This window comes from Cuculus canorus, chromosome 5 (genome assembly GCF_017976375.1).
Source record: "Cuculus canorus isolate bCucCan1 chromosome 5, bCucCan1.pri, whole genome shotgun sequence".
Lineage (NCBI taxonomy): Eukaryota > Metazoa > Chordata > Aves > Cuculiformes > Cuculidae > Cuculus > Cuculus canorus.
In genome coordinates, this window is record NC_071405.1 from 12,400,121 (window position 1) to 12,421,732 (window position 21,612).

General features: G+C 36.0%; 1 protein-coding gene across 5 annotated transcripts in view; it reads right to left on the bottom strand.

The window, feature by feature from the left end:
- Positions 1-21,612, bottom strand: part of GAS2 (growth arrest specific 2) — a 98,520-nt gene that overhangs the window by 39,719 nt on the left and 37,189 nt on the right. For all 5 annotated transcript variants that reach the window (XM_054068887.1, XM_054068886.1, XM_054068884.1 and 2 more), the window contains exons 4-7: positions 18,584-18,725; positions 8,722-8,785; positions 3,714-3,858; positions 665-772 (exon numbers count right to left, since the gene is read on the bottom strand). In XM_054068887.1, coding sequence (XP_053924862.1) covers positions 665-772; positions 3,714-3,858; positions 8,722-8,785; positions 18,584-18,725 — 459 coding nt within the window. The remainder of the gene's footprint in view (positions 1-664; positions 773-3,713; positions 3,859-8,721; positions 8,786-18,583; positions 18,726-21,612) is intronic.

Below are 21,612 nucleotides of genomic sequence, written 5' to 3' on the forward strand. Positions count from 1 at the left end.
ATCAGATTCTTAACCTACAAGTATAGAACAATACAATTTGCATTTTTTCATTATTATTACCCTAAGTTCAGACAGTATATTTGTGCTAAATTCAGCCATGTATTAATAAGAGCAAAAATTTATTACCAATTAACTTTGTGCTACAGGAGTTTATATACTACATACAAAGTCTGAAATACAAAGCTGGGTTTGGAAAGATCTGTTCATCAAATGAGGTACTATGGACATTAATGTTTTGCTCACCCTACTTTAGCAGAATGTCTTAGTCATGATTTGGCAATTCAAAGATTATAAAGCCTTTGATCCGTTTCCTGACCTGTCAAATACTATCAGTCAAAGCAAAGTTTGAGAATGGCAGTTTCAGTGAATTGGATGTTTTTTCAAACCAAACTGAAAGTCTTCATCTCTGTGAAGACTTTTGGTTGCCATCGATCAAAGACAGAGCAAATTCAATGACCTAAAGTTAGGAATATCTACCAGATGCTAATAATTTCTTGAGTCAGTCAACCCACTGCAGTTTATTCATAAAAATTAATCAGTGCTGGTTAATAAGAAAATATCTTCCCCTGTTAATCAGTGACCTCTTTGGCAAAGTAGAAGGTAGCAGATACTAGAAATTCGCTACAAAAAAAAACCTCAAAAAAACCAAAAAAAACCACTTTACCCTGATAAAGAGAATCTTTTCTCCAACTCTGTATCTTCCTTGTGAAAGACGCTCCACACAAAACTTATTAGGGCACTTACAAGGTGGGTCTTCAGAAATGTGTTTAACCTGAAAAACACGGAATTTACATTAATAGAAACTGTTTAAAAGAACATGTGTAAAAAACATTCACGATATTTGCCATAACATATAATCTAAGCCCGCACTGATATTTTCTTAGTTTTTCTTAATATATGTGTAAACCCAGACGATGGTGCTTTCATCGTTAAGAAGGATTTTACAGCTGTGATGAGGTAAAAATAAAGACCGGTGTCACACAGTTCAACACAGAATTTGCACTGTTAAAGTCAAACAGTTTGTTAATTTGAACTCAGTATCAAACTTCCGTAGATGTGTTCTCAGTATTTTACAGTGAATCAGATCAACTGTCAGAGTACTAATACAGCTGACAGGCAAAATAAAGATGCCATAACGACATACTTCCCCTTCTAAATAAATATAATACAGAAACATATTGCTTATCAGTAAAAGGCCCTACCCAGTATCTTCACTTGGCACTTTCAAATAGTGCCCTTAACCTTAAAAAAAAAAAGCTATACAGAGAATACTGTGACAGGATCACAAATCCCCTCCAAAGATAATCCCCAGTATTCCTAACTACCCTTTGATGATCCCCACCTGAGGGCATTAATGCAATCAAGAGCAATTTAAAGGGGCCTCAAGAGTACTCCGCTTTATCATTGCCAACATTTAGGACTGAGAAAAGACAGATGAAAATACTTCCCAGCTTTTTATCAGCTGCATCGTCTTGCCTTCAGCCTTTTGTGAAAACTTGGCCTTGCATGTGCTACCAATGGCATTAATGCTCAGCAGAAATATATTTTGTACTCTTCAGTGATCTGAAAGTAGCACAGCCATCAATGCCAAAAGAGCAGATCTGGTTGAGAAACTCTTATTTGGCATTCAAATCACACTACTGCATAGGAACAGGAATAACAAGTGCGGCATTTTCATACACTGCAGTTTTCTTTGATGAATGCTGACCTAGTATGTCAGTATCAAACAACGCAAAATGCCAGAGAAACTTCCTAGAGTTTTTTTCCACTGCAAATAATGTTCCAAAGACCTTTTCAAATCCATTTTGTAAACTAATGTCTGTAAAAACAGTCTGAAGTCCAGGAAAGAATATTCTCGGAATATTCCAGGGCATGATATTTTTTTTAAAAAAGATTCATTTTAAAATAGCACTTAGCAGAGGAACTCTACCTGTAGCTTACACACAAGAAGTGTTTCTCAAGTATTAGATGAGCTGTTCTCAGATTGAATGAACAATTCCTGAATTATTTAAAGATTAGTTATTGCAGCGATTTTTAATCAACAAATGTGTGAGTGTTGGCCTCCATTTCTGGAGAATCATACTGTTTATATAGTCAGTGTACCACCGGAATAACATATATGGAGTCAGTGGATGATTACTTAAATCCAAGCGCAGGTTGCTAAAGATCCAAAAGAGGCATTTCTGTATCTCTTGGAATGTGGTATCAAGACTGGGATTGTGCTTAGAGGACTATCTGGTACTGGCTCTCTTAGTGCTGCCCTACAATCAATGATTTCTGGCACTTATCACCTCTGGAGACACTCTTGTAATTCGAAGCTGAAAATGGACAGTATGAACTATGTCTTAATAGCTGCATCTACCAGTGTTCATCTAAGCAAGGAAAAAACCTAGAGCAGCTGGCCCTAACAGTCTCAAGGTTGTTTTAAACCGTGTAAGCAAAATAGAGCTATCTTAGGCCTGTGGAGAATGAAAGCAAACAGATTTATACTGGTGTAAAACAGAGGATAATGAGACCTTCACTGCTGATCCTGCTGTTGAGGCTTCTATTACCTTACTATCCCGAAGGACACAGAATTATTATTGAATGGAATTTGGAAATCTAATAAGGAAGCAGAGGGAAGAATTATATCCTATTTTATTTTGTGTCTGGACTATATGAGCACTGCTGCTCTTTTACAGTGTGAGTGTCTGGGGCAGAGCGGGTCAGGAATCTAGCTGGATGAATTCCATTCCGTTTCTATCCCTACTGCTTTCTAAATTAAAGGAGGTGGCTGGAGACAACCTTCCTACTCTGTTCTGTTCCTGCAAGATACATAGTCACCACTCTCCTTCCATACGTACTTGTTCTTTGTCAGTTCTGTTGAAACATAAACGAGTGCTTTTGCAAAGTTAAGAAAGAAATACGAAATAAAAAATGTTAAATGTAATTATTTGCATCAAATAGTACAAAGTATTTTGATAAAACAAATGAACATTATATTCCATCTGCTCTTTGTAACAAAAAAAAGTGGCACAAGGATTTTTCAAGTGCTTTGTAACTCCCAGGTGGCACATCTACCTTGTAATATAGCAGTTGCCATAGTAACTCCTTCTTTTTATAGAATATATTTGTACTTTTCAAGTTTAACCCCTTCATCGTCTCAAAATGTGTCCTTTTCATCTGATTCCAGCTGTTTCAAATGAACCCCTTTTAGGGTTTGTAACAGAGAAATGAATGAATACAGTATATTGCAGAGTTTAATGAAATTCAAAGGAAAACACTTTCTCTCTAACAATGAGAAAAAAAAGTGCTTGCTTTCTTACCACATGATAAACATGCGAACAGCAGCATAAAAATTAGGCTGAGATAACTTAGAAGTGTTTGTTAACAATCTCTACAAATCAGTATCGGCCAAATCTTCTAGTCCTGACTCAGTTCTTTCTCAGACAAAACACTTAAGTGGGAGTTGCTGAATAAGAAGCAAAGAGAAAAGAAAACAGAGTACTAAGAAGGGAACTTGGCCCTAAGCACAAAGCTAGGCTAAAGGACAGATCAACACAGTGCCACATTTTTTCCAAACTTCAGGCATAAATAATTGTGGTTAAATTAACTCTATCAGTCTGCAAATCTTTAAGATATAGTGAGATGTTAAACTCTGGCTTCTGTGTGCTTTGCAAGTAAACGCATACCAGAACGGTTCAGATAGGAAGAAGCTTCCTCCCACAACTTACAGCATCATCCAACAGTTTCCCCGTGCTCTTCTTCCCAGGAGATTTTGATGGTGACGGCGAAGGAGATGGAAGGGGGGCTGAAAGTGTTTCCTCTTGTTCAATCTCTTTTTCCAACTTTATTAATCCAGGAGGCTCCACTCCAAACCTTTTGGAAACATGTAAACAAATTACCAGTCCTTATAAAGTATTAAATATTTGGAAGTATTTGGAATATTTGGAAATGTGGAAAGAATTTATACTTCTGTATTGCACTACTGTGCAATAATAGAAACCTACATGCAGCAGCAAACATGCATAAAATATGTCAATCATTAATGCCATCAATCAATATTAGTACAAAAAAATTTAGATGAAATCTCTCAGGTGTTCAAATTTACAGGAAATACAGATTTTTTTCCAGCTTCTTTGTTCGATAACATATATGTTGGTCGATGACTAATTTGTGAACAACATTAGGCCTCAAAAACTGCTATACCACGTAGAACTGATTCAAGCTCAGTACATTGACTTTTTTATTCTTTGGCTTTTATTTTTTTCCAAACAGCGTCCTTTCAAATGACTTGATAACTTATATTTTGTGTTATTAATAGCATTTTTCAAATAAATCCATATGCAAAGAGATTAAAGGTTATCCTGGTCTCAACTATTGCACTAAATTTATAGATAAATTAATTGAGACACGGTCAATATTTTTTCAGAAGTGGCTAATGCTTTTTCTAACTGACTTTTGAAAGCCAACGTTCAGATCTCTGTTTGCAGTGGCAAAACACTTGTAGCTCCAACTAAAGCAGAATAGACGCAAGTTTGGCACAGAGCATCTCAAACACAGCACTTGGAGAGCAAAGCTCTTTAAAACAATGACTGCTTTTGAAAGCTTTATGGCAAGTGGTTAAGTCGGTATCTCACAGCAAGCAGCAGAGCTTGGACAGATGTCAAGAAGTCTAAAAGCTCATCCCATTTTCTTTATCACTGATAATTCCGTTCTGTGCTTCCCCCCCCACCCCCAACAGTGAATAAAAACCTGAAAACCAGAAAGATCCTCTTTTTCAGAGAAGGATTTCAGCTTGGAAAAGTTACCATGCCAGGCAGGCTTCTTGTAACAAACTATTTGCATAAATTACACTGTATTTTCTTCTGTAGTAGAAAAGTCTATAGCCCAGATACAGAACTATGCTGACTTACCTAGGTAAAGATCTGGACACCAAAACATTGAACAGTAACAAATATACTATGAAAAGCTAAGCTAAACGCCATCATAATATTAAAAGGGTACAGAGAAAGGGCGTAAGCACACATATTGTCTCTTGTATTTTTACGATAACTTTTAATTTAGTCTCACTGCTGCCTAGTAAATTAATATAAAGAAAACTGAGAACCAAATCTGTGCTTGTGTCGGCTTCTAACCGGTGCAGTCTGCCTAATGAAAAGTCTTCCAACATTGAAGTAAGCACTTATATACAATCCATTTACTTCCTGTCTGTCTGCAGATGCTGACAGGCTGTAAATCATTAAATTCCCGCTAGACTCTAAGCCTACACCTGCATTCAGCCTTACTCATCAAATAAAACTCTTGCACTCTAAGCAATGCAGCCTCTTTACTTCTATTGCTTTTCATAATCTCCAACTTTTGCCATTGTTGCAGACTTTTAAAGTTTCCTGTCTTTCCAATACTCTGAATTCCTTTGGTGATGAGTTGAAAAATAAAATGAACAAACACACTTATACACATTTTTTTTTCCCACATACTGTAACAACCTGAAGCAAAGTTGATGGAAAGCTGAAACAGTAAAAATCACATCTTTTCTGGGAGGGGTAGAGGTGCAAATTCTGGTCTGGAAGGTATGCTGGAAATTTCCTTTTCTGCCTTTTTCTAGCCTGCCTTCTCATAACTACAAATGAAGTAGCATTGGACTGTAACATGATCCCCAACAGATTTCTTAGAGCGCCATTTCCTATTTTTACCAAGGAAAAACTGAATACAATAGCAGAAAGATCTTGAAATTGCTCAACAGTAATTTCTAAAGAGCTCTGGGGGTTGTTTAACCCCCTAGAGTTTAATAGTTACCCAAGAACTTCATTCTTTCTGCAGGAAAGGTATTTTAGCTGCTATCCATTGTACAACCTCTCTTTAAACACATACATAGACAGCACATACGTATCTATTTGCAAATAATTACATTTTCCATGAAGTCTTCATTACAAAGTTTACATGGATTATGCAGTGATCGATTCTGTTCTCACTTCAGTTTAGTTTAAACGATTCACTCTGACTTTAAAATATATTGGGAGAATGTTGGACCTGTGCCACCCACTGCAGCAGCCCTGTGACTTGTCAATGCTCAGTTCATCCCGTAGGCATGAAATGCCCCATTTCAAGTTTAGAAATTACACAGATTACCACAGAACTGTGTTTTCATACAATCCTAGAATAGAATCAGAGAATAGTTCGCGTTGGAAGGGACCTTAAAGATCACTTAGTTCCAACCCCCCTGCGATAACATAAATGATTCATAAACAACTGAAATGCAAGATAGTTTATCAGGGTATTCTATTTTTATTAGTACCTGTGCTTTGAACTGCCACTCTTTGAGGCAAATGGTCATACTAGTTTTCCACTCACTGTGTAGTCTATCCATCCAGTCCAACTCTACAGGGACAGTATGGGAGAATACACTAAAAGCATTGCTAAAGCACAGGCAATTATCAACTGCCTCCTCTCATCCATAAAGTATCTGATGAATGGATTCAGGTTTAGCAGAACAGAGCTCAATTCTATCTCCGCCTCACACAATTCCCATTCCTTCTCACTTATGTCTCAGTTCAAAGCCTATTTTCATTAAGAAGAAAGACCTAGGTTGCCTGATGGGACCCTGAAGACTAACAGTATTTTAGCTGGGCCAGGAACTGGCTCCTTGTGATGAATAAACCACTTTGAACACCTCTTTCTGCTTCTAAAACAGAAAAGGGAGAGAAAAAGTAAGAAGTTATTCAGTGTCTCTTACTCTTTAAAAACATACCGAGGCACCTTTTCAAAGATCTTTGTGGCTTCTGTTCAGAAAAGCACACCCCAAGACTGTCAACAGACCCAGCCTGCTTTATAAAGCCAGCATGCATCTGACTTCCCTCCTGCATAAAGCAGCACAGCAACAATGTCAGATAATGTGCACTTTCTTATGCTTAGTGGAGGAAACTGTCTATTCTCCTTTTCCATATAGTTCTAGTTTATCACACCTCAGGCAAATCTGACATCACATATTTGTTTTTCAGTTATATTAACCTGATGCTCCCCTTTGACAGTTTTTTGTGCACCCTGGGAGCTTATAAATAGGTTTTTGTTTGTTTCATAAGAGATATTAGAGCAGGAACAAGTACGCAGACATATTTTAGTGGACTCCTAAGCGATAAATAAAAATAAAATATAGTAATATAATACATAGCTTGCATTAATAATATGATAAATTGCAGTAATAATATGTGGTAGCACACATGTATTATAAATAAAAATAGTTTAAAGGCAAAGGGATAGATATGCATAATAAATGAAAACATCGTTCATCTATTGGTCTGGTATTTGTTTTCATGCCTGAAACAGAGAATATCTGAGACACCAAAGCTCAAGACAAAAATGAAGGGTAAGATTTCATCTTAATTATGTTGTAGGTCTGTTGAGAAACCAAATTTGATTGAAAAATGGGAGAAATCTTACTTGACCTACTTTAGCAGCATCCAAACCTGTCTAACCACTGACCTGCACTCCCTGAGGAAGCAGGATACTGTCAAGCTGGAGCAGGCTTTCCTGGCAGCTACAGCCTGGGCACAGGGTCTTTGAATGCTAGAACATCTATCTCCAAGCTGGGGATCTTGAAAGCACAGTTTGTTTGCTCAGGTAGATTAAGACTCGCGAAAATGAATTTCATTGAGCACCTAGAGATCAGAAGACTTACTTATTCATGGGAAGTTTAATTAAAATTATTTTATGGAGGCCCTGTTGGACTGAATCCACATTTTAGAGGTATAAGAAAACTCCTACAAACTGGAAATCTTTTTCTGAGTAATACTATTCCAGTGCAAATTTCTACTGATGACAGGCGCTTTTCTGAAACCTAACTTAGACAAATTTAGTTAAGCAGCTTCCCATGTGAGTTGGTTTCAGAAAATATGAATGTCAATAATGCAATTGTTACATGAAAATATTACTTCTTAAGCTATCAGTAAAAAGGGTTCTTCCTCACATTGATTGTAACCACAAGGAAGTTTTCTTGAATTAAACTAATTGAATAGCAAAGCACTCCAGTTTGATACACATGGGTAAATGCAACTCTAATTTACACTCAATACTGGGCAGCAGTAGTACTACAAACATATTTTGTAGCAAACATTACACACCACATCTGTTAAAAACTGCATTAAAAAAGAGGGGAGAAAATCAAATTCTAATTCCCATCATTTTGACTGTCTAACAAAAGTCACCACTGGCTTGATAGCAAATATAACAATACAGTATTTTGAGGGTCCAGTCTGGCTAGAAACATCTGACAGTAATGGAACAGACTATTAATTACATTCTTATCTTGCTTTTCTTGGTAAAAAATCAGAGCTAAGTTTATTTAAATAAATGAGATCAGTCACTGTTGCTTAGATAATATTTAGGTCATCTGATGATAAATCTCTTATCACTATTTAATGAATTCTCAGTTGTTTATAGAGAGATCTGACTGTTAGAAGGAGAAACAGCTCAAAAAAATATTTAGGAAAAAGAAACCTCAACATTTTTCCCCTCCTAATATGAGGACAGGCAATACGTTCATTGAGGTGATGGTACTGAGATTTTAGTATATTTCTTAATCACTGTCCAAAAGATATTCTTGAGTGACATCAAGATAGACATTCTCCTTGAACCTTATGAGCATAAAAGTTAGCTTGAGATGTGCTGATTTAGTAAGTCTCTCAGCAGCCACTGCTGCCAAGAATGTAAATATTTCTTCATTCTTGAAATATTTTCACCTACCTTGCTGCAATCCTTCCAAGTTCCAGCAAACAAAGGCACACTTCTCTTGGCTGCTTGTGGAGAACTGGAAAAGCAAAATGAAGGCAGAAAACATTCATAAATAAAAGCTATTTTAAAGATCTTAGCGATGAATGGAACCTAATCATCAACATCTGTAAATCTTGACTCAGATAAAATTTGGTTTTCTTTGGCTTGCGTTGGAGTTTTACTGGAAGAAAAAGAATGGGATTGAGGAGCGGTTCTCAGAGTGCAGATGATTTGGGAAGTTCCCATTTAATTATTCTTTTGTTTCTTTGAAAATATCATTCTAAATCTAAATCACTGAGTAATTATTTTGGCTATTTGGTTATCTGCAAGCAGTTCATAACTATTCAAAAATAACCAAGAGCTCTGGCAGAACACTAGCATTAGCAGAATGTAAAAAATAGATTAATAATATTAAAGCAATACTTTTCTTTCTATCAACGAGAATTCCTATCCTTTAGATTGTTATTTTCCTTAGCCTCTATAATCACAAAAATAATAAAATTTTGCTATCAAAGATATATCTCATTAGAAATTTTATCCTGAATTTGATATACATCAACTCTTGAAGAAAATCTGAAACTGAAATACTTAAGGAATTCAGATTCCACATAAAATTAGTAGCTTTTAAGCTTCAGAAGCAGCTGCAACTCAGCATGAATTGTTCATTAAGAAATACCACCACAATCCAAGATAATTCTTCCCCCCCAGATTCAGACAGGTTACATTCTTCAGGGCAGTCTAGCAAAACACATAAGCAAAACCCAAAATGAATAGATGAGGAAAAGCCTGTGGCACTTCACATAATCAACTTCTCAAAAGTCAAAACAGAGGAAATGTAGAATAAAGTAGTTATATGTACATTGTCATCTTTTTTTTCTCCATAAAATCCTATTGCAAAAAAACCTTCGTGTTGTGGATAAAGTTCAGGTTTTAGAAATTTCCACACTAATGGATAGATTTGAATCTTATACTCCAGATGGAATTGACACAAAAATAATTGTGTGAATATACATATAAATCAGAATAAAAGAAAAAGCAACAAAATTGATTTATTTTTAATGAGATGAGGTCAAGACATCTGCTGTATAAACATTTTGCTTATCTAAAGACTCACCTAACTCAAATGCATGAAGAAAAAAATACCATACCTGAAAAAGATATTTCAATGTCTAGTTAGAGCTTTGAAAGTCATTACTTTGTCCTATACTGTGCGTATGAGATCCAGAACAAGAATCCACAGACTTAAACATCTCTAAAAAACTGACGTCTACTGGGACAGATCTTTAGCTTCTCCAACTTAAAATTCCAGCTCCACTGTCTTGAAATGTACAGAAATTTGTGCAAGATGAATGCTCATCCTAACATCTTTTACAACTGTACATGTAGCACATGGAGATGTATGCATTCTTCCCCTCTAATTTCTTCCAAATACGTTTCCAGAATCAAAACCTGCAGAGCATGAAAACTGAAATGCACTGCACCAGCCATCTGTTATGAAGAACATAAAAGATGCAAACTTGGATATCCAGCTATTCTCCATATTATTCCTTGCCATAATACAATAAATTTATGAAATATTTACCTTTAAAAATACTTATTACTAATAAAGTGTTACATTCATGACCCTAGAAATGTATTCTGCTGCTTTTGTTTTATAGCAATTCCGACAGCCTAAAATAAAACCCAGTTTTAAGAAATAAGGCATCTCCCAAACTATGAGTGGAATAAACCTGTTTTGGAAGAGTCAAAGCGAGTCCAATATTTCTGAATTGCAATTCACACATCAGCACGTCTGAATGACTTGGAAGGAAGGAAAAAAAGAGAGGCTCAAGTAATATTATTTGAAAAAAAGATCCACAAATAGAACTGGAAGAGGATTTGATTAAGAAAAGGTAAAATGTTTTTTGTCAGTGCTTAAAGCTCTTCTACCCAAACAAAATTCAAAGTCCTGTAGCAAATCTGACTCAACATAATCCAGATGCATTTCATGCATTTCACATCGAACAATGTGACATAGTGAAGTCATTATTAGAGGATGAAGAGCTATGCAGGCAATGACTGCAAAAACAAACACGTGGTCATCTGATAAAGACGATGGTGACACGGTGCTTCTAATGAAAAAATGTTAGCATTCCTGAGGACTATAACAGCATATGTTTTCGGGACGTCAGAGACAAGCAAATATTATTTTGTATACTACAATACCCACTGGAACTAATTTAGATGCTCAATCCAAAATTTCCATTTTTTCCAAAAGTATATCTACTTAACAGGCTACCACCTCACAAGAGACTGGTCAGGAATTAGAGCAAAGCCAGTGAGACATGAGACTGCCTTTCCACACCTATCTTGGTCCAAAATGTTCAGTATAACCTTTAGCAAACAAATTAAGACCTCTGCCTTTTGCAACAAGTACGACTTCCAAGTGTCTTGATTTCTAAGTACTTATCTTGAGATAATTTTTGTGTGGTGCTACCCTATAATTGAAAGCAACTCAATATTCAGTCACTTTGAAAAAGGCTGCCTTCTAAGCTTTTGAAAAAAAACCCCTACCTTTACCCTTTTTTCCATCTAGAGAACAGAAAGAAAAACCTTCCTTTTTTAGTTTTACATATAGAAGTTAATATTTTCAAAGTACTTGAAGTTATCTCATAAAAGAGATGGCAAAATCTGTTTCAGAGACTCTATAAAGCTTCAAAATCACTCATTTCATTATTTTAAATAAGTATGCTACTAAAAAGAAAATTTGTAGAAATCCTCCAAATTCACATTTAAATTCTTACTGTATTGTAATTTAAACTTAGATTTAAGTTTAAAATCTGACTCTACTGCAGTTCATGTCTAATTACACTACATACATGTACACAGTTTCATAAATTTTTAATTGTATACATATATACAGTAATAACTAATAGCATTTGAGGGCTACAGGCAAATTAGTCTCTAGTGATTAGTTACAAGCACAGGTTGAAATGTACTCATGGCATTCTTTTGTATCCCGTGAGAACTACATCTACCATTTTCTGATTTACTTACTATAATCCATATTCATAGTTGCACTTCAGTAATTGACACAACCTCAGCATTTTGACCTGGCCAATTACTTAATCCCAGCTTATACTAGATGGCAAACAGCCATTTTCTAAGCAACACATTTGCTGTATTTGTAGCAATGTATACACAGTTAGATGCTTGGTACTAAGCACAGAAAAAATATTCTTGAAAGCCACCTTAATTCTGCCTACAGCCACATACACAATTCACTGCATTTCATTTAAAATCTATGCTTAAGAGTGAAATTCATTTTCACTACAATGCTACCATATGCTGTGAAGAATTCAAAGAATGAGAAATCTTCATTTTGGCTCGAATACTTCTACGAGGTAAGTAGTATTATTTTCCCTATCTTACACAAAGAATCAAGGTATTGGTAACAAGATAAAAAAAAAAAAGCAGCACACTTACCTAGGTATTATTTAAAATATTCACTGCCTGATCTCTAAGGAACTCTTGAGTTTCCTAATGCTACATTTTGTATGAAAACAAAGCCGACACATCTAGCAGTCCCATTGCAAAGTTTTATATGGACCCCACCACTGCATATGAACTATGTGATAGGGCTGTAGTCACTTATTCTGATGTCATTCACTGGCAACATCAAAATACTATCCAACATGTTGGCAGAGCAAGGGCCACCTTAAAAACAACACAACTATTTTAGTGGAATAAATAGCCTGTGACACCATGAAAAGCTGACAGGTGTATCATAACTGTTAAATACTTCGACTAATCTAGTAGATCCAGCCATAATGACAGTCCAAGTGTTTCACTTAGCAAGGTGAATCATCCAAGTGGGCCACTGTAACCAAGAAGCAATTTGTAAATGCAGAAGACATGCACCACACAGTTCTACTGCATAAGATGAATGGAAATATCCACACTGCCAGAGAATCTCACTAATATTTGCTTGACAAGGAAGCAATGTGAAGATTTAGAAATAGTGCATACAAGTCCATCTTATTTTAGGGCACTTGACAGTTACAGATCCTTTCAATTTCTACCTCATTAATTTCAAATGTTTCCTATCTGCTCTCCTCACTGCCTGCAGCTTTTCAAGCTACTTCCACTCTTTTTTTTAGGTCCTAACAAGCTTTTATTGCTGCTCCTCTCTGGCTAGAACTTCTTTCTCCTTTTACAGTTCCCCTTCTCCTGATCACTCACCCCTTGTTCTCCATCTTTGTACTGCATTTCATTCCTATGTACTGCTCATCACATTTCTGCATCCTTCATGGTTCCGCTCCCCAGTGCCTGGATGCCACCAGAAGAAGCAGAGAAAGCTGAAGAGGAACAGCTTCTGCTCTCAGCAACGATCAGCCCCTGGGGCTGTGAGGAGACAGCACACACTCTTCACGTGGAGACCATGTGTTTGCTGAGCACATAAAAGTAAAAGTGTTCACAATAACAAACATGAAGGCTTTTGCTTGGTTTGTGGCTTGTTTGGTTTGTTGTTTAAATTAGCAGAATGCCCAAGCATGATACAAACCCAAACTTCTGGCCAAGTTCCAAGCCTTGGCTCCTAATATTTTTACAAACCATTATTACTGGAGTCAATTTTTCTTCTAAACATAAATTCGTCTGGTTTTAAAAATCTCAAGCATATCTGAATCAAAAAAGTCTATGTGATTTCATCTTCTAAAGCATTTTTAGCTCACTAGAAGAAAACAGATTTTCCAAAGGGGTTTAGTACTTAATACCACAGACTTCCAATTGCCATCTGAATTCATACATTTAGGGAAAGTTTTTCAAAGGTTGATTTTTCTTCCTATTGCGTTTCATTTTCTCCTTCAATACTTTTTCTTCTGATCCTACAATAGTCTATTTTCTTTTAATATTCCTTTAACAACACTTAGTCTGTTCAACTTACCCCAAACACACCCTTGCTTCTACATCAAACAGTTATACCATGACACACTTAAATCAAGGAGCGGTTCTCCCAGCCTCCCAATTCAGCACTATCACTTATGAAAGTCTCAGAATAATGAATGTTTCATATACAGCAGATCTATGCATAGTACAGTATTAATCATCTAAACATTAATAATTTACTAGAATCCATTAATTTAAGATGCTAATCCAATGGTAATAACACCAGGATGCTTCTATAGTCCTCAAAACAAGACATATTCAACAACAGTATGAGTTGTTTAGTCAAATGTGAAAGATGGGACAAAGCCTTATTCTGATGCAACTACATGTTAATTTTAACATTCTGTAAATGTGTCACTGTGAAATAATGGTCAAAATACCTCCACCTTGTAATGTGAAATTATATAAACTTGAGTATTAAGTAAAAAAAAATCATTTGCCCCTTTGCATAAAATAGTTGTAAGCATTTGTAAGCATAACATTTAAATGGAGGCCTTTTTTTTTTACACTTAATAAAACAATACTAAAAGAGAGATGAGGAGTGTTTCTGTTTAAGTCTAGGTCCACTAAAACATTAGATGCCTTTGTTCAGGGAACCTGTTCATCAAACTCTATAATCAATAAGTTGCATCAAAAGAAGTCCATGTCACATATTGTGTGTACACACGCAGAGTTACAGCATCCACAAGCACAGAACATTAACAGTATAACCCAACAACTCCTAAAACAAACAACACACATTAGCATGCTGGCACACTTGGTTGCAAACCCTTTTCTTGCCGGTGAAGTCTTTATCATAGAAGAGATGCAGAATATTCACTGGTTCCAAATCCTATAATCATCCAACAACACTATGTTACCAACAAAGAGTTCATAACTTAAGCTTTAAGTTCACTTAACAAAAGCAGTCATACAAAACCTTACCATTCTTATTATTTGGCCAAGAAAAGTTTTCTTAAAGTATTACAGTCTTCTCTTCAGGCTTGAGGACCATATTTACAAATATCTCCATCAAGAATGCTTCCATAAATTGAACTACCATAGCTATGTGGATCTGCTGCCCTAAAACCTACAAAGGGGAACTTATAAAATATACATCTAGGAACAGAGGAACTACAGACAGTATTACTTCTCTTGGACTGCAAAGGGTGAGTACTCCACGTTCTGAGTCCTAGATATGCGACTAATTTTGACCTCCAATACCTCTAAGAAACCTATTCAAAGACAGTGTATCTTAAGATTTGTTCAGATGAAAGCTTGGGCTTTGGATTATAGGTTTGGGGTTTTTTTTGTTTATTAAAAAAGCTAATTCATTCTTCTTTAAACACACTAACTATAAAAATAATTATGAAAAGCATGCTAAATTGATCAAAGAGTACAGGGAGCATGCAGAGTCTCCCTCTATTTTGCAGCATTCAAGACTAGGCAGCCTGATCTAGTGTGATGTGTCCCTACCCATGGCAGGGAGGTTGGAACTAGATGATCTTTAAGATCTTCCAACCCAAACTATGCTACGATTCTATGATTATCCATGCATGCTGGAGTGCTATACTTGTTACAAACGCTAATGTATTTTCTGCAGCTCATACAACAGGCACAGCATCTACCTTTTCTTTGCAGAGGCATTAACCCTGAGACTCTTCTGCCATGTCTCCACATTAAGAGAAGTGCAAAAGGCAAAACACACATAGGTTGCTACTGGCAGCTCTGGCTGCAATAGAAATCTTTACATAAAATGGTATTTCAAAGTTGTTTTTTAAACTATATTAAAGCATCATAACATTCATCCAGACAAAATATATTGTATTGTAGGCAACTAGCTACAGGTTAATAGTGGAAGTGCACTGTTTTCAAACTTCTGAGAACTCTAGTGATCTCTGTGAGGGATCTTTAAAGTAACTCTACTGATTAGAAGGCATAAGCATATATACTGCTTATTTGTCTTCTATTTATTTTGGATTGCATTTCCTTGTTCAGCTCATCTGGATAGCCCAAATCTAACAAAGCACTTGAACGCATGCCTAACTTCAAATAATTGAAGTACTGGATCAGTCTACAAGCGTTGGACAAGGACACAAAGTGACATAATTAGTTCTAGTCACCTCTTTGTCTGGATCAGCCCCAGAATGTTAACACTTTGCAGAACCAAGCTTCTAGGAACACTCACGATTCTCGTTAATATCGCTCACCTGCTGACTCCTCAGGCATGGACTAACCTATCTGCTATAGTATCTGCTTGACACAGTTCTCTTCCAGTGAGGAGTACCTTCATATGTCTTCAAACTGAGTACTAAAATAGCAGGAGTCCTGGATGCATTTGTATGCAGTTATACTTGCATGATTTCAAAGACTTCAGAACTCATGTGAGGACACATTTTTGAGTTATTGGAAATAATAGCAATTAATAATTTCTTAGCTATTCTATATCTAATTTTGCTGCTCTCTGAATAAACTTGGGACTTATTTTTTTTTAAATCAGTAATGTCACAAATGCATCAATCATTCAAATGTTTCAGTGGAATAAGCATTCAAATTACTCTAATAAAGTTAGAAATTTATCATAAAAAAAGCCTTGGGAATGTTTTATGAGATACAATGGCACCAAGAAAATATCACTGTGCATCTAAGTAAATAATATAGTAGTTACATACAATAAGGCAGGTAAAATACATTAAAAAGGAGGATAAAAATCATGAACATGATCATAGAAAAAAATGAAACCAAGAACATGAACATAGTAAGTTTCCTCTATATACAGAGGAAATAGTCGCTTTATCACCAGTGATTTACATATCAATACAGTTTAATGGGGGGGGAGGGCACAGAAGAAAACAAGGGCAACAGTTACTGCTGTAACCATCCTTTCGCCACAATTATTTCTTATCAAAATACAGAAGACTTCCACGAGGCAGTGTAAACGCTTTTGTGTCATTCACGGGTTTCTCATCACTTCAAACAGAACCTTTGACATTACTTACCCTTGCTGAATTTTTATTTCCTATGCAGTGGAGAAGTGATTTGTAGGAGAGGAGAACATAAAAGCTTTATACTGGTAACTGTTGTGATTCATCACTATTTGTAGTGCATTAGCAAGAGCTCAAATGAAATCAACTTCTAAGAATTCTTGCTCAAATTGAGGGAGAAAAGAAGCTTCTATTTTTATCATTTTTAGAGATGCCATAGTCACTATCCCACTCTCAAGTTCAAAAAATACATCAAAATATTATGAAGTCGTAATCCTATTTCCAGTCTCTTCAACACGTGCATTCTATAAACAGTAACACTCAGAGAAGGAAAACACCTTCAGTGAAGAAAATCAGCTGCTAATCAAACAAATCTAATAGAGACATATCTGTTTGTGCCTTGTATACTTGGGCATATTTCGCTTCACTCTTTTGAGAACGGAAGGAATCTTGAATATCAACTTTCCAGCTGCGTTTGCACTCAGACTTGTACTGCAGCAGGCAAAGCACTATGTATGTGTAAAAATTTACTTATCCACAGTGTCAGTATCTCATCTGTGCTGATTCTGTCTTTAAACAAGATCTGGTTTCTTAACAATGCATGAGAACATTGTAAACATGTCCTCAATTAGACAGTTAAGATATTATTGGAACAACAGTAAACTGCCGAATTTACCATAGCAGTACAAAGTTTAAGTTAATTTCAGTGTTGGATTTAATCACAACATTTTTAACACAAGTTTGTATGGGTCTTCTTCCTTGTTGTGTTTGCAAATTTCTTTGTCCAGGGCAATGTTCAACTTATCCATCATTTCAAATCTTTGGAAATATAATTATTGTTCATTTCCACATAATTTATCATGTCCAATAGAAGTTTCAGCTTAAGGATTGAATTAACAAAACAGAGACAAGATACATATGCTTCTAACTAGCCTTTGTGATACTAATTTCTTCTCTGTCAAACATTTTCTTCTGGAGATAAAATCATTTAACTTGATTTAAGAAAGGGCATAAAAGAACCAAAAAAATGAAAAAAAAATTGCTTCAGAAATAGCAGCACTAGAAACAATATTGTAAAAGGAGAATAGATCAGTTGCAACACAGATAAGAACTTCAAACACGCAAAGACCTTTTGAGCAACAGAACAAAGAAGCTTCTTGATTCAGTACAATGTGTTCGTCTTCCACAGAAACTGAGTTATCATCACAACTGCTTTGCACTGTTATCTGAGTTCAGATAACAAACAAACATTTGATTGTCTTCATTTCATGATATTTGGCTGAAACAAACTCTCAAGGTAACATACATAAGTTTTCCTTTAATGAGAAAAGAGTTAAAATAATGAAGAATAGATACTATTAGAACAGGCGTTTCCTAAATAGTCCAATTCTTTTGAAGCACTAGTATTGGATATGTTTTGTCCAACACAAAGAGCTGCACAAGGGAATCAGCTGGGAAAAAGGTCAGTACAGTACAGAAAAAATTCACATTTTCTTGCCTTTTGAACAACCCACTGTTCATGGTTGAACACTGTTCATGGTTGCCTTTTGAACAACCCACTGAATCTGCATGAATAGTTAAATGTCTGCAGCCAAACTGAGCATGCACTTGAGTTCTACTTCCCTGAAAGAGAAAAGCACCACCTTAAACTAAGGAACGGCATTCCACAATCTAAAAAGAGTGCATAGGGTGAAAAGTCATCTGCATGCAAGAAATCATAGCAAGATTTTTGTCTCATTTAAGCTCCTCCTAAAATTGACTTAAATGAATTTTAAGTGATGTGTACTTTATTCGTTCATGCTTCAGTTAAGAGGGAGAATTAACACAGTCAGACACAGGTCAGATTTGAAGTCAGGATCTACTAAAAGAGCCATTCTGCCTTCCAAGGCAAAACACAAAAGATAAGTAAGTCAAAATTACTGACTACTATATAAATAAATACATACCCAAGCCTTCTGACTCAAACAGGCAGGTATCATCCACCCCTACATCTCTGCACCAGGATAAAAAATTTGCTGTATTGTCCCGTGCAAAAAAAGACCCTGAAGGAGCATTGGCTTTGCATGGAATCTTCCGTACTGGTAAGGTCTGAAAAACACAAGTTCTCTATTTAGAACAATGACACATTAGAAGAGTACTTAACGTATTATGAAATCAATATGTGCATAGATCCATGACTGCCACCAACATATTGTTTTGTCCATTAAATATTTCCAAGCAAAGAAGAAAGAAGTGATTTTAACAGCATGAAGTTGTGAAGCACGAAAGCCTTTACAAAGGCATCATGACAGGTGACACGATGTGACATTCAGAGCTGAATCAAAATTAGCAACTTCTTAGGAATATCAGCAACTGCAATTTTGGGATTTAGGGTTTGGTCCAATTCACTGAATTTTAAAAAATATATATATTTATAAAGACAGAGTTTAAACTAGGAGCTGATCTTTCCTAAAGTTAAGGGTGAATTAGTTTTAGGTCTACGTTAGAAAGGAATCCCAATGTAAAGCAATAGATCTGGAGGACTAAAGACCATAAAACTTTTATGCACAAGCCTCCTATTTACAGTACAGAAATGTAATCTAGTAGCTCTATGATCAAGGACTAACACAGAGCCATGCTCTTGTTGTACCCAAATAGTTCTGTTTACATTGTTTTGATATCAGAGGGGATGGAAACTACCAACTGAGTAATTACCACAGTGACATTTTTCCTTGTATTGGTACATTTACTGAAACACGTACAAAGAACACTTCAGCCTTTAGTTCTCATTGAAGGTTTCTTTTCCTCAAAAAATAGCCATCATCCAGGGCAAAATGAAGAAGGCATGAAACTTCGTTACTAAGTAACTATAGAAATCTCTAAACCAAGGAGGAATTCACATACCATGCCAATTTGAATGTGCTGATTTTCTGTTACACTAATATATGAAATATTGCTTTTGTTCTGGAGTCAGTACTCAATGGCAAGTAAGCTAAGAGGTAGAGAATTGAAAATGGTGTCTCTACTAGTTCCTAGATCTATGCCCATTAAAAATTCCATTTTTAACTGTCCAAAATAAGTTTTGGAAATGCAGAGAGGGTAAAAAAAGACGCAGGAGTAAGTTTTTTCCTTTCAACAGCTGCTGATAGCATACTAATGTCAGTACTTAAAGACAGCTTAGAAAGAGTTTATGTCTGATTTTATTTTTGACATACAATAGCAGCAATGTAATTGCAGAATATACCTACATGCACAGAAATACTTCTGCACACCTGATAAACCAAGTAAACTGCAAGTAGAATAGCTACAGGGATAAACAGCCTTCTGTTAGTATGTTAATGGGAGCTTATGAATTGCTTTAGACATATACCTATGCCTTATATACATACACATAGGCTTAGACTAATTCCTCAGATCACCATCTAGGTCATTCCCCCATGTGTCTTATTGCAATTGGACTTTTTACACTTATTTCCTCATTTTTCAAAAATACGTTTCTAAATATTTGAAAGGAGATATTAATACTTTTCTATATTATATCTTCAGAAAACACTGATCAGTTTTAGACGACATTTTAAAGAAAAAATCCAAGTAAACCTTGTGTCATAGACACCAGACCACCTTCTGGACCATCCTAGAATTAGGGAGGGGAAGCAGGAAGAAAAGTAGGAAAGTACATTAGACTACTGAATAAATTCAGTATTAAGTAGAAAACAGCAAAACTTGAATTCTTCCAAGGGGCTCTAGAGGTGGAACAACCTTACAGATCAGAGCACAAGGAAGTTGTTAACCATTATTTTCAATCCCTCTCCATTCCTCTACAGAAAAAAAAAAAAAAAAAGAAAGAAAGAATAAAGATAAAAACAAACAGAAAAACAAACAACAAAACCACAAACAAAGAAAGGATATAAACCTACGGTTACTTTTTGCCCAAGAGCAGACCTTCAGTGTCACATCACGTCAACTCCCAGATCAATCCTCAATTCTCAACTCTGGATTTTCCACAGTGCCTATACATTACTTTGCTCTCAGGCTCTCCTTTGCAGAATACTAGTGAGTCTTCTCCAAGACAAAAATTATTTGCAACCCCAGCAACAGCTCAGAAGGGCATTACAGGTGAAATCATATCTGGTTTGTTTCCTTCCACTCAATTCTCCAACTCCAGCCCAGTCAATTCTGTGCCTTCCAACTATTTTGTCCTGCCACATTCCACAATAACCAGCCCCTATTCTTTCATGCCATGCTAAGGGAATTAGACGTCCTTCTGGAAGTCTGTGATAAAACCCTCATTTCAGGAATTTTAAACTAGGGCAAAGGAAAAAAAAAAGCTCCCCACACACTAAAAAAGAACAATTTTACTGTACGGCTTGTGGCTACCATCTGGCAATCAGAGGAGACTTGGGCCCATCATGGGCACAGCCAATGTGCTGTACTCAACCCTGAGCAAGTCTGGAGCACTGGTCCTGGAGAGAAGCAGCTGCACCTTGGCACAGGTACCCTCAGCAGTACCAAAGCAGATAGAAGATAGGAGACAGCCGGGAGCACCTATGTTGTTTTTCTTGTTAAGTGGCTGTCAGGAAGGCATTGCAATGCCTGGCAGGAATACAGAAAAGCAGTTTTCCCCTGGGTCACTGCTGCTCCCTAGTACTAAAAACATATGAATAAATCTGGTTCTAAATATTTCATATCTTCTGATTTACGTAGATCATAATCACTGAAAGTAGAAACACTGTCAAGAAAAGGAATTCAGAACAGTAGGTATATGTGTCAGAAATCTGTGCAGTTAGTCACCAAATAAACCATCTAAAACTTCATGTACATAATGGGCTATCCATAAATTACATTTCTGTACCTTGACAACTAAGGCAGACCTTTAACCACATCAGTCAACCTGGCCTCAAGAAACTTAGACACTCATGGAGCTGGCAACACTTCTTTTACAATTATAAAAATTACAGTGTCTTTTAGAAATACCTTTTTGTAGTAATAGCTACTG